Here is an 11,762-nt window from a genome sequence, read left to right on the forward strand (position 1 = left end):
GGGGCACAGAGATTGCAGCCATCCTCCAGAGCCATGGCTGGTGATAATTCGATGGCAGCCAATGGCAGCCGTCCCGCGAGGCCGGGGGCGGCAAGCGCGCAGCCATTTGTGCGTGTGGCGGGGGCGGCGGACGGCTGCCATCGAATTATCACCAGCCATGCTCCGGAGGATGGCTGCACTGACTGTGCCCCAGCCATAGTAGATGGCTGAACTGGCTTTGGCCCAGCCATCTTACCCAAGATGGCTGCGATGTAGCCAGCTCAGCCATGAGGGCCCGCCCCGGGGCGTGCGGTATGGCTGCAGTAGTGCGTCTCCAGCCATCCCTACTCAGGATGGCTGCCCTGTGTGTATTGCAGCCATCGGCCTGGAGGCTATGGCTGCGCTGTAGCTAGCTCAGCCATCCTTAGGTAAGATGGCTGTGAAGGAGCCAGCACAGCCATTCTGGTGTCACATTCCGAGGTTAGCCGGAAGTGGCAGAGGCGTCCGAGCCGTCTCGGAAGGGGTTCTCTTAGGGCGTTTTGGCCCCTTTTCGCGTCCAGCCCAGTGGCGCTCACCGACTTGGCGAGAGCGCTCGGCGCCACCGACGCCACGCTGTCCGACGTGCTCGGGCTGGAGGACGATCTACTGGCGCTCCTTCCTTCGCCGTGCCTCGCACTGATCCTCATCTATCCCACGGTCAGCGCGGCAGAGAGCTTTTTTGGCAGAGCGTTGCGAGCCTTCGAAGCGTCGCCCGGTCTTCCTGCGGCAGCGTGTGGGCGGCTCGTGCGGCACCGTCGCACTCCTCCACGCGCTCTCCAACAGCACGCCGGCGCTCGCTGTTGAGCCGGGATCGCCACTAGAGGAGCTCCTCTCCACGCCAGAGCCGGGCGACGGCGAGGCGGCGCTCGTCGCACGACACTCCGAGTGGCTGGCGAACTCGACTGCGGTGCGGGCGGCGCATGAGCGGTGTGCGGAGCTCTCTACCGCGGCTGCAGCGGCGGGGCGTCAGGGCCGGCACTACGTGGCGCTGGTCCGGATAGGCGCGCAGCGCTGCGCGTCCATGCTGTCGCTCCCCGCGATAATGATGATAACGCTCTGGCTACTGACGACGCCAGTGCTCCTGAAAAGGACCACGCCGGATGTGTGCGCGCTCTCACGGAGCACGCAACGGCACTGAGGGAGGCCGAGGCGGCAGAGAAGGCGCTCGAGGCCAAGGGGCGGCGCGAGCAGCGCGAGCGGGAGGCGGCGGCGGCGGCGCGGGAGCGCGAGCAGGCTGCGCGCCGGCGCGAAGCAGAGCGAGAGGCGCGCGAGGCGCGCCGGGCGGCGGATGCGGCGGCGCTGGAGGAGCAGAGGCGAGCCATTGCGGCAGAGGCGGAGGCGAAGCTGGCTGCTGAGCGCGCGGCAGCAGAGGAGACGCTGCGGGCGAGGGAGGTGGAGAGGCGAGCAGCAGAGGCGGCGCAGCTTGCGGAGCAGCGGGTGGCGGCGGCGGAGCGCAAAGCTGCTCAGGCAGGGACGGCGCGAGAAGGAGGCTGCTGACAGGAGGGCGGAGGAGGAGAAGGCGAGGCGGCGCGCAAAGGCGGCGGAGGCAACTGCAGCCAAGAAGGAGGCCAAGATGAAGAACAATAAGGCCAAGAAGGCGCCGCCTGCCTTCAAGCTCGAGGAGGAGCGGAGGGCGCGGGCTGCGGCAGAGGTTCGCGCACAGGAGGAGAGGGCGGCGCGGCTGGCTGCTGAGCAGGAGGCGGCGAGGCGGGCGAAGCGGGAGGCGGCGGAGCTAGCGGGTGCGGCGGAGCAGGCGGCGCTGCGCGAGGCTGCGGAGCTAGCAGAGGCGTTTCGCCGGTCAGAGATAGATGCGGAGGAGGAGGCTCTGGCGCGCCGGGTGTCGCGGTGCGAGGAGGCGGTGAGCAGCGAGTCGGCCGGCGGCGGGGACCTGATGCGGCGTGTCGACCGGCTGGAGGCCAGCTTGGGCGCGGCGATCGAGGGTCGCCTCAAGGAGCGGGTCGGCGCCATCGAGCGCTTGATCGGGCCAGAGGCAGCCGAGGCGGCGGGGCAGCATCTGCCAGTCACCGAGCCGCTTGCTGCCGTCTCGCTAGCGGACGCCGGCCTCGACACGGGGCGGCCGGCCCCCGAGTCCACGATGGGGGGAGAGACCACGTGTATCGTGTGTTTTGCGAGAGTCAAGTCGCATGCTGCGGTTCCGTGCGGGCACTTGTGCGCTTGCGGGCCATGCTCTGAGCTGATGCGAGAGTGCCCTTACTGCCGCTCGAGCCAGTGATGATGTGGATGGTCCCGCGCCCCCAGTCTAGATTCCTTTACCGCACCGCCCCTCTGGGGCCAGAATGATGCATGTAAGAGTTGTGAGAGCGATATATGTCGAGGGTGCACACACAGGACACAGCGTAGAAATCCAAAATATGTGAGGAAAGTAAGAACGATTTCCCGCACGAACGACGCGCGCGCAAAGCTCTTAGAGACTAGGTTTTTCCGCGCGCGCCCAGCGCTCAGAGCGGCTCGCTCACGCGCAACTCCACGTCGTCGACGTCGGGGAGGAGGGGGAGCAGCTCGAGCGGCGGCGGAAGGGCGGTCAGCAGCACCGACTCGCCGCTCGAGGGCGCGTGGCACGAGACGCGCACGTGCGGCCCGAAGCCGTGCTCGACACGAAGCATGTGCAGCAGGTCTGCAAGCGACTGGCCTGGCGCGAGGGCGACCAGGCCGCAGGGAGGCGGCGTCTCCCCACCGCCGCCGCCCGGAGGCAGCTTGACGACGGGCACGTCGCGCAGCGCGGTGGCGAACTCGTCGACGGCGAAGTTGGCGTGCCACTGCGCCTTGTTGCCCTTTGGAGCGACGATGGCGGCGCCCGCTTGCTCGGCGGCGATCAGCGAGTTGGCGCGCGCGAGGGCAACCTATGGCGACCATATCGCCATGTCACCACCGCCACCACCGCCTTCCAGTGTCGCGTCGTCGGCGCGCGAGAGCGCTGGCCTTTGCGCTCGCCGAGCGCGACATCTTGATCTCTTGCCACAGCACCTCCTGCTGCGCCAGCTGCGCCTTCTCCTTCATCGAGGTGCGGCGCGAGCACGTCACCTGAGCCACACGCACCGCCACCTCCCCCACCGCTCGACTCATCTCTCCCCATCTCTCCCCATCTCTCACCTGAGCCACACGCACCGCCACCTCCCCCACCGCTCGACTCATCTCTCCCCATCTCTCCCCATCTCTCCCCATCTCTCACCTGAGCCACACGCACCGCCACCTCCCCCACCGCTCGACTCATCTCTCCCCCAGCTAGATCTCGGCTGATCTCGCCGCCTGGATCTGGCACAGCCCCAAGTGGTTGTTTGGGAGTCGGCAGCCCATGTTGCCGCAGATCGAGCCGGCCCGCGGCTCGCCCGCGCCGCCCGCCGCCCCCTCCTCCTCCTGCGTGATGAGGACGCCCACATGAGGGCGGGAAGACGGTACTGTGCAGCGTCCTCTGAGCACCGCGCGTGAGGGCGAGGGAGGCGAATACGGCAACACGGCGGAAGACGGTTGGATACAGCGGAATGCGCCTCCTCTCGGGCGCTGGTTGGGAGACAAGAATGCGCGTGTCTTCTTCTAGGCCCCCTCCTCCTCCTCGCCGCTGAGAGGCTGCCTCTCAGGGTAGTACGACCAGAGCGGCGGCCTCGGCCGCACGGCGCGCAACGGCAGCCAGGACCAGTTGGCGTACCGGTCGTACTCGAACAGGACGCCCTTGAGCGCGTCGAGCTCGCGCACGCACCCCTCCCACCAGCAGTCATTCCACAAGCCCTCCACCCGCTCCCCCACTCGCGGGGTCCATGGCGCACCTGCGCCGCAACGGTGTGTGTCGTCAGGCCGCTAGAGCGGCGCTCTCGGGGGAGGGGCTCCTCCTTCCGCTTCTCCTTCCCCCCCCTGCAAGGCGCAAGACACACACGTCGCCCCTTCGACTCTCGAGGGTTGCCCGAGGGGAGATATGGGGGAGATATGGGGGAGATATGGGGGAGATATGGGGAGATATGGGGGAGATATGGGGGAGATATGGGGGAGATATGGGGAGACTCTCGAGGGTTGCCCGAGACTGCGCCGCCCTCAAGCGCACCGTGCGGCGGCTGGATCTCCCCCATATCTCCCCCATATCTCCCCCATATCTCGCCCTCAAGCGCACCGTGCGGCGGCTGGATCTCCCCCATATCTCCCCCATATCTCCCCCATATCTCGCCCTCAAGCACACCGTGTGGCGGCGGGACCAGCCGCAACCTTTCCAACTCGAGCCTCTCCACGAGCCGCGAGCCAACCTCGTCCACAAACTCGGCGAAGCGGACCATCGCGTGGCGTGGCCCATCCAGCACGAGCACCTGTCATTATTCTCATCACTCTCATTAGGAGTATCATTCTTGTTCTTCTTGCGCCCATCCAGCACGGCACCTCTGCCGCCGTCCACGAGCCCTCGAACCCCTTCCCTCTCCACGCGACCTCCACGGCGTCACCCGGCCGCCAGCGCGGCCGGAAGGAGCCCCTGCCCTGCACGCGCGCCATCGCTTGCTCATACGCCTCCTCGCACGAAGGCCGTCCGGGCGGCTCCTTGAGCCACGAGACGCCGCAGTAGCGAGGGGCGGGGCTCGCCGCCGCCGCGGGGATCCGCCGGAGCGGCGCCGCCGGCGCCGCCGCCGCCGACTGCCGATGCGCGTCTGAGGAGGCCGCGGAGGAGGAGGCTGAGGAGGCGGCCGCGGCGGCCGGCCCTGGCTCGCCGTTGCGGCGCTCGCTGAGGCCGCCGGCCGTGTCGCCGCCGCCGCTCGCCGCCGCGGCCGCCCGCCCGCCCGGCGCGATCCGCTTCTTGCTCGCGCGCCTGCCGCCCGCCCCGCCCTTGCCTGCGCTGCTGCCGCCGCCGCCTGCGCTCGCCGGCCGCTTGCTGAGCGTCGGCGTCGGCGGGCGAGAGCCGTTATTGTCGGAGAAGTGCGCCGAGGCGCGTGGCTCCGTCGCCGGCCCCGGCGGGTCGATCGCGGTGTTCGGCTGCAGCAGAGGGTCCGTCACCTCGCGGCACTGCGGGCAGCGGACATAAAAGTGTCTCTTGCCGGCCGCCGCGCTGCAGTCGCCGTGGTCGCGCGGGATGGTGACCTCGGAGACAGTGCTGCATTTTGGGCAGCTCAGGCGGATTCGTGTGCCGGGCAGCAGCTCTGTTGACGACGTCATCGAGGGCCACAATTAGGCCGCACAAAGCTTGCAGAGAGGGGTGCCCGGGGCGCCGAGAGGTGCCTGTGGCGCTCAATGGCGGACAGGAAGAATTTTATCGGCCACACTTTCGATAGACCGAAAGTAAGATCGTTCGGTGCAGAAACGCCGGCCATGCCCATGTAACGCACTTGTGCTCGCTTTTTTTATTTTTTGGTTTAGAAGTGTCTCCAAGTCTCTGGACCCATCGATGGCCGTCGCCTCGACGCCGCTCGTCGCGGCACCATCGTGCCCGGCCTGGGCGAAGCGTCGTCGCGGGTTCCCGCCGCAGTTCGACGGCAAGCCGTGCGAGCCTGCCGAGGAGGAGGACATGTGGCTGTGCAGAGCCGACGGCCGCGCGCGCAGCACCGCCGACCTGAAGCGCCTGGCGACCGCCGCTCGGGTGCGAGCGAAACGAGCAGGAGATGCAGCCGCCGCGAACACGCGCGATCGGCAGGCGCGCGACCAGCGCCGCCGGCAGCGTGAGCAGCACGACCGGCGCGCAGCGCCGGCGGTCGCCAAGACCGTGCGCCCACAACGCGGCCAGTGCGGCTGCCCGGCGCACGCGGTGTGCGGCATGTGCGTCGACCAGGGCAAGCTCGCCGCGGCCGAGCAGGCGGCCATCGACCTGGAGACGCGCTTCCACGCCTCGACGAACGTCGTCATGGACCTGGAGCGGCCCGAGGACGAGACGGCGGCGCTGCTGCAGCGCTGCGTGCACGTCTCCGACGAGACGAAGCGGCGGCTGCTGGGCGAGTGGAGCGACGAGCGCATGGCGCACGCGCTGCCGCTGCACGCATGCGCCTCGTGCGGCGTGCGGGACCCGTCGCTGACGTACACGCGGGTTGACGTGTCGGCGCTGCCGCGTACTGTGTCTGTGCGCGTAGCCGGCGGCGAAGACGAGACGCGGCACGTGTTTGAGCTCTCGCCCGAGCAGTGCGCTAAGTATCGAGGTCTTCAAAACAAAAAGGTGCGCCTTGCGTTTCCCAACGGCGCGAAAGGAGTTGCGGTGTTGATCGCCGCGGGAGCCCTCTTATCAAACGAACACCAGAAGAATTTTACAAACCCGCACGACACTTGGGTTGTGTCTGTTTTGTAGTCGGTGTTCTTTCTTTCTTTCTTCTGGGCAAGAAGAATTGCGAATCTCGTTTTTTCTGGGAGCACGAGCAGGGTCCAGGGAAGGTACGTGACAGGTCCAAAAACATGTCCACAACAAAACAAACCCTCCAGCGGCCCCCCAACGCCCCCCCCGCGGCCCTGATTTGGTAGGTATATCACACAAATGATGGGTCACTATAATACCCACGACCCAGGGTACCGGAGCGTCGCTGAACCGCATGGAGGAAGCGGTGCCGCTGTGCCACCTCGGGACTGTCCCAGTCGCGGTAGATCTGGAGGAGCTCCGCCTTACGCCCGTAATACAGTTTCTCGAAGCAGGCTGCCCGAGCCTGAAGAATGGCACACTCGTGACACTCGTCCTCGTGGGCGAGCTGAATCCCGTAAACGTTCCGCATATCATCGAATTGCGCCTCGTTCAGGCCGGCGTCGATCATCCGACGGGTCACCCGACGTTCGAAGACGCTTTCCCGATTGCTGTCCGAAGACGCGTCGTCGGGACGAGAGTCGCTGGCAGGCAGGTCCTCGACCGCCGGCTCCTCCTCGACCGCGGGCTCCTCTGGCGTCGGCACGTCCTGCAACGTTAAAAGCGAGAAGCGCCTCCGCGCCCGCCTGCCGCCGCTTGCACTTGCCCAACTCCTTGTCCACGCCGCTCGCGTGCGTCTCGAGCCGCTTGCCGTACACGACCGCCTGCTCGAGTCGCGCGCCCGCCAGCTCGCCGCGTAGGTCCCACACAAGGTACGCCAGCGCAGCCTTCTTCAGGTTCTTTATCTGGAGAGCCATCAGCGCGCCGCGCCGCTGCGACAAAAAGAGCGTGTTTACGGCAGCTTTCGCGGCGATGATGATGCCGTTGGTGACCTCGCCGACGATGCTGACCTCGTTGGAGGGTGCGGGGACGGGATGGTTGCCGAGGAGCATGGTCTCGAGGCGATTTCAGAGCGCGGTGGGCTCCAAGGCGAGCTGCGCCGAACTGGAGCGAGTCGGCCGCGCCCGAATTGCTGGCGCCGCATCGGCGCCGGTCGAGTCCGACACGACCGCGGTCTTCTCCACCGGCTCGAGGTTCGCCATCCGCGGCGCTGCACCGCGGATTCGAACGGCTGCTCGCTCCTGCTCGGCGGCTGGCCAGTCAGCAGGGCGCTTCGAGAGGGCGGTCGCCGTCAGTGCACGTTGACTATCATGGCGAGCGAGCAGCCCCGCAGTGAGTGGATGCAGCCCACCGGAGGTACTGTCTGAGGTGGGGCCCGGCGCGTGAGGCTCGTCGGCGTCCGCCATCACCGCCTGCGGCCACTGCAGAGTCGGCCAAACCAGGCTCGATTTTGGCCATTTTGGCACGGTCCCTTGCGGACTCTTCACAGCTGGGGCCCGGTGCACCCGGGACAACCGTCGCGCTCAAATACTCGAGAGCGCGCCCGCCGTTTGACAGAGATTTTTGAAAACCAACAAGAAATCACTAAGCCGCACGAGTGATTTGGGCTCGGCAGCTTGTCAGCCCTCAGCCGAAGTCCCGTAGCCGAGAGAGCATGCGGGATGGCTTAGCGGGTTCGAGCCGTCACACATTGGCTGCCGGGGTGTGCCGAGGGGGGCTGGGTGGGCGGTAAGCCGTCATTGCCCGGCGCTGCTTGCAGCGGCTCTGGGTGGTAGTGGCGGCGCTCCAAGAGTGGTGCTCTTGCGTCTTGGGGTCGAAGAGGTTCCTCCTTTCCGCTCCCCCCCCCCCGCAAAACGCGAGACACAATTGCTTTTGGGTGTGCCATTGAGCGCCATATGCGCAGGTGCGTATGTCAACATACGCGCCTGCACGTGTGAGCGCTCATATTGACTAATATTCGCGTCTGCATGTGTGGGAGCGTATGCTGACCGCCACGCACCCACGCCGACACCGCGAGCATTAGCTAAGATAGGCGTCACAAGCGTGGGCGCTCATCTCAAGATACGCAGCTACACGTGTAGGCGCGAGCCTTACTCAAGATAAGCGCCCAGACACGAAGACGCGTATCTGGGCTACCTGGACGCAGACGCGCATCCTCATTCATGCGTGGGCGCTCATCTTAGTTAATACTCGCGTCCACACATGCAGGTGCGTATATGGGCTCGGTGCACATGAGCACTTACACGTCAGGGCGCGAGCCTTAGCTAAGATACGCGCCTACACGTGTGGGTGGTCATTTTTGACCCACTTCCGGGTTTGCCCGCCGAGCGCCGTACCCCCAAGATGCTTACTTCGCCGAGCCGTACCTAGGTATGCGGTCGGCGGCCTCGCTGTTCGTGTTCGCGGCCTGGCTGGCGCCGTGCCACTGTTTTGCACCCGCGCCCGATGCTCCCTCGCCGCTGCTGCTCACTCCCATGCTTGAGGCGGGCAAGGCGCTCGAGGCCCGAGAGGTCTCCAAAGTCGTGATTGATGGAGCGTTCAAAGGCCACGCTGGATACCTCTCCGTTGCCAGCGCATCCGGCAAGCGGACCAACCATCTGTGGTTTTGGTATCAGCCGTGCCGCAATGGCTGCACGCACGGCGAGGCGATCCTCACGCAGTACTTTGCGGGCGGGCCCGGTTCTGGGTCGCAAGGCCCCGCCTTCAACGAGATGGGCAACTTCTTTGTCGATGACAAGGGGCTCCTTCAGGACCGTTGCTATTCGTGGTGCCTGGACAACGACTGCCTGTTCGTCGACAACCCAATCCAGGCGGGACTCTCGTACCAGGTCGACGAGGCGGGAGAGGTCGTGCCGCTCCTCGATACAGAGTGGGCGAATTCGGAAGAGGGAACCAGGCAGCAGGTCGCCATCCTCCTCCAAGTATACAAGCTCTTCCCTGAGCTCAAGCCGGCGCCTTTCTGGATCACCGGCGAGTCGTATGCCGGCAACTACTGCCCGTGGTTTGCCAAGGCGGTCCTCGCCCACAACGCGGCCGCGGCCGACGACGCCAAGATCAACCTCAAGGGGCTCAGCGTGGGGGACCCATGCTTAGGCTGGTCTGTCCAAACCAAACACTACGGCGACTACCTGTGGGCGACGGGCTTGATCCACAAGGACGGGGCGGAGAAGATCGACGAGCTCTTTGCCAGCTCGCGAGAGCACCTCAAGGACAACAACTGCCCGGCCTTCTTTGCCAAGTGGAACTCCGTATGGAATGACGATGGCGCCTTCGACGGTGCGCCCGACTTCCTCTTCGAAACGCTGACCGGCTCCACCGCCACCGACATCATCCTGGTCGGCGGCGGGCGAGACGCTCAGGGGAACTATCAAGACTTTCTCGCGCGCCACAGCAAGGCCATGCACTTTGACGGCACGCCCGCTGCGGATTACATCAGCGACGGCTCTTCCCTTGGCGGATGGTTCACTACGAAGCGCAAGGCGATCTACAAGGCGTACGTCGAGAGTGGCGACTTCTGCCAGGAGACTGCGCCGATGTACTTCACGGAGCTGCTTCCCGCCGGGCTCGACATTCACATCTACTCGTCAAACATGGACGCCCTGCTGGGGCCGCACACCACTGAGCCGGGTATCACCATGGGCCTGGAGGCGGCGGGTCTGAAGGAGGACTTCTACGAGCAGAAAAGGACGATCTGGAAGCGTTCGCCGGACTCAAGGCAGCCCGTGGGTTACAGCCGTTGCGCGGCGCTCGGCGGCCGCTTTTGTTACTCGGTGATCCGCAACGCCGGCCACGAGACGCCGATGTTCCAGCCCGCGTCGGCGTACGACATGACGAAGCGCTTCTTTGACGGCCGCGCCTTTGACAACTCGTACCACGACCCCAACCCGCCCGTCTGCACGCTGCCACAAAAGAGCTTTGACGTGTCCATCGCGGGATACGAAATCGATCCGGCGTAGGAGCGCGCGGGACGATTCTCCTCTCTTGCTCCGCCACTTCTCACTTCTCGTGAGAGCAGGTTGGGACATGGTTCGGTGGGGGAGTGGGGGTGGTGCACATCTGATTATGTGTTGGGTGATTATCTGTCCGGTCCCCTACAACCAGACACACCGGACACCGCACCGCGCGGACACGGCACACGCGATTCGAACCGACCATAAATACGGCTTTTCAATCTCCAGATGACAGCCGCTAAGATTATACGCAAAACCTTAAATTCTTTTTGAGCTAGACTTCGATGTTATAATTTGTCTTGAATTCTTTTTCTGTGTTAGTGCCAGTGCGCGCCAGTCCCGTGCCCAGTGTTGTGCGACGCAAGCAGGCCCGAAAAATCTTTTTCCGAGCTGTGAGAGTCATTTCATTTAAATTCTTTATCCGAGCGGTTTCCTCTTTGAAGCGCATCCTCCGATGAAGCGCAGAAGGGCGCCGGAGGTGGAGGTGGGCATATCGGAGTCGGCCGACAGCGTCTCGGCGCTCAGTGCCATCTCCGCGCTGCAGGCGATGGCGCGGCTCCACCTCCCTAATTGCACGGTATGCTCGCTCACGCCCTTTGAGCGTCTCTCCGCCGCAGGAAATGGCGTGCTCCCCGCACCGCATGCACTCGTCCAGCAGCGTGGGATCCATCAGCGGCGGCCGTACCCTGCCGCCGCAGCGCTCTCTATTCGAAGCGGCCAATCCCACCGCCGCTTCGGCAGAGGGCGTCGACAGTGACGGCTCCACCGCCGCCACTCTCCTCGTGGTTGGGTTTGACGTCCCCTCGCCGCGGAGCGCGTCGCCGACGTCGCGACAGGTGCCCCTAGACCCCGCCTCAGCCCCACTCCCCCGCCCCGCAAACCCTCCGTTCGACCGCACCGCCACCACGCTTGTGCTCCGGCGGTCCGCTCGACAGACTGTCTGTGCGTCGACAGGAGGTGCCGTGGCGGCAGCGGCGGCCGCAGCGGCAGCGGCGGCCGCCGGACCACGGACCGTCGCCCGGGCGGCAGCGCGGGCGGGGCGCGGGCGGCGCGCTTGCACGCCTCGACGAACGTCGTCATGGACCTGGAGCGGCCCGAGGACGAGACGGCGGCGCTGCTGCAGCGCTGCGTGCACGTCTCCGACGAGACGAAGCGGCGGCTGCTGGGCGAGTGGAGCGACGAGCGCATGGCGCACGCGCTGCCGCTGCACGCATGCGCCTCGTGCGGCGTGCGCGACCCGTCGCTGACGTACACGCGGGTTGACGTGTCGGCGCTGCCGCGTACTGTGTCTGTGCGCGTAGCCGGCGGCGAAGACGAGACGCGGCACGTGTTTGAGCTCTCGCCCGAGCAGTGCGCTAAGTATCGAGGTCTTCAAAACAAAAAGGTGCGCCTTGCGTTTCCCAACGGCGCGAAAGGAGTTGCGGTGTTGATCGCCGCGGGAGCCCTCTTATCAAACGAACACCAGAAGAATTTTACAAACCCGCACGACACTTGGGTTGTGTCTGTTTTGTAGTCGGTGTTCTTTCTTTCTTTCTTCTGGGCAAGAAGAATTGCGAATCTCGTTTTTTCTGGGAGCACGAGCAGGGTCCAGGGAAGGTACGTGACAGGTCCAAAAACATGTCCACAACAAAACAAACCCTCCAGCGGCC

The 11,762-nt window shown here is 65.6% G+C and overlaps 6 protein-coding genes across 6 annotated transcripts; 3 read left to right on the forward strand and 3 right to left on the reverse strand.

Moving 5' to 3' along the window:
* Window positions 1-412: 412 nt before the first annotated feature.
* On the forward strand, window positions 413-2,251 carry EMIHUDRAFT_198518 (hypothetical protein; the record flags this gene model as incomplete). Its single annotated transcript, XM_005759558.1, has 4 exons — window positions 413-459; window positions 540-675; window positions 749-1,009; window positions 1,490-2,251. 4 exons carry the CDS (start codon window positions 413-415, stop codon window positions 2,249-2,251), a joined length of 1,206 nt encoding a protein of 401 aa, XP_005759615.1.
* Window positions 2,252-2,377: 126 nt separating this feature from the next.
* Window positions 2,378-3,213, reverse strand: EMIHUDRAFT_350851 (hypothetical protein). The gene has a single exon (XM_005759559.1). It carries the CDS (start codon window positions 2,640-2,642, stop codon window positions 2,478-2,480), a length of 165 nt encoding a protein of 54 aa, XP_005759616.1. The 5' UTR covers window positions 2,643-3,213; the 3' UTR covers window positions 2,378-2,477.
* A 357-nt stretch (window positions 3,214-3,570) lies between these two features.
* EMIHUDRAFT_198520 (hypothetical protein) lies at window positions 3,571-5,324 on the reverse strand (the record flags this gene model as incomplete). Its single annotated transcript, XM_005759560.1, has 5 exons — window positions 3,571-3,779; window positions 4,205-4,328; window positions 4,399-4,554; window positions 5,005-5,147; window positions 5,282-5,324. 5 exons carry the CDS (start codon window positions 5,322-5,324, stop codon window positions 3,571-3,573), a joined length of 675 nt encoding a protein of 224 aa, XP_005759617.1.
* Window positions 5,325-5,457: 133 nt separating this feature from the next.
* Window positions 5,458-6,197, forward strand: EMIHUDRAFT_350858 (Hypothetical protein; the record flags this gene model as incomplete). Its single annotated transcript, XM_005759561.1, has 3 exons — window positions 5,458-6,058; window positions 6,116-6,117; window positions 6,152-6,197. The coding sequence occupies exons 1-3, from the start codon at window positions 5,513-5,515 to the stop codon at window positions 6,195-6,197; spliced, it is 594 nt and encodes a 197-aa protein (XP_005759618.1). The 5' UTR covers window positions 5,458-5,512.
* Window positions 6,198-6,455: 258 nt separating this feature from the next.
* Window positions 6,456-7,215, reverse strand: EMIHUDRAFT_198522 (hypothetical protein; the record flags this gene model as incomplete). Its single annotated transcript, XM_005759562.1, has 2 exons — window positions 6,456-6,854; window positions 6,880-7,215. The coding sequence occupies 2 exons, from the start codon at window positions 7,213-7,215 to the stop codon at window positions 6,456-6,458; spliced, it is 735 nt and encodes a 244-aa protein (XP_005759619.1).
* Window positions 7,216-8,535: 1,320 nt separating this feature from the next.
* Window positions 8,536-10,119, forward strand: EMIHUDRAFT_198523 (hypothetical protein; the record flags this gene model as incomplete). Its single annotated transcript, XM_005759563.1, has 1 exon — window positions 8,536-10,119. The coding sequence occupies one exon, from the start codon at window positions 8,536-8,538 to the stop codon at window positions 10,117-10,119; it is 1,584 nt and encodes a 527-aa protein (XP_005759620.1).
* Window positions 10,120-11,762: the final 1,643 nt, after the last annotated feature.

The sequence above is a fragment of the Emiliania huxleyi genome (genome assembly GCF_000372725.1).
Source record: "Emiliania huxleyi CCMP1516 unplaced genomic scaffold EMIHUscaffold_8, whole genome shotgun sequence".
Lineage (NCBI taxonomy): Eukaryota > Haptophyta > Isochrysidales > Noelaerhabdaceae > Emiliania > Emiliania huxleyi.

Bases quoted from the DNA above. Each gene is read 5' to 3' on its own strand.
- EMIHUDRAFT_350851 (XM_005759559.1), bottom strand. From the start codon at position 2,642: ATGCTTCGTGTCGAGCACGGCTTCGGGCCGCACGTGCGCGTCTCGTGC.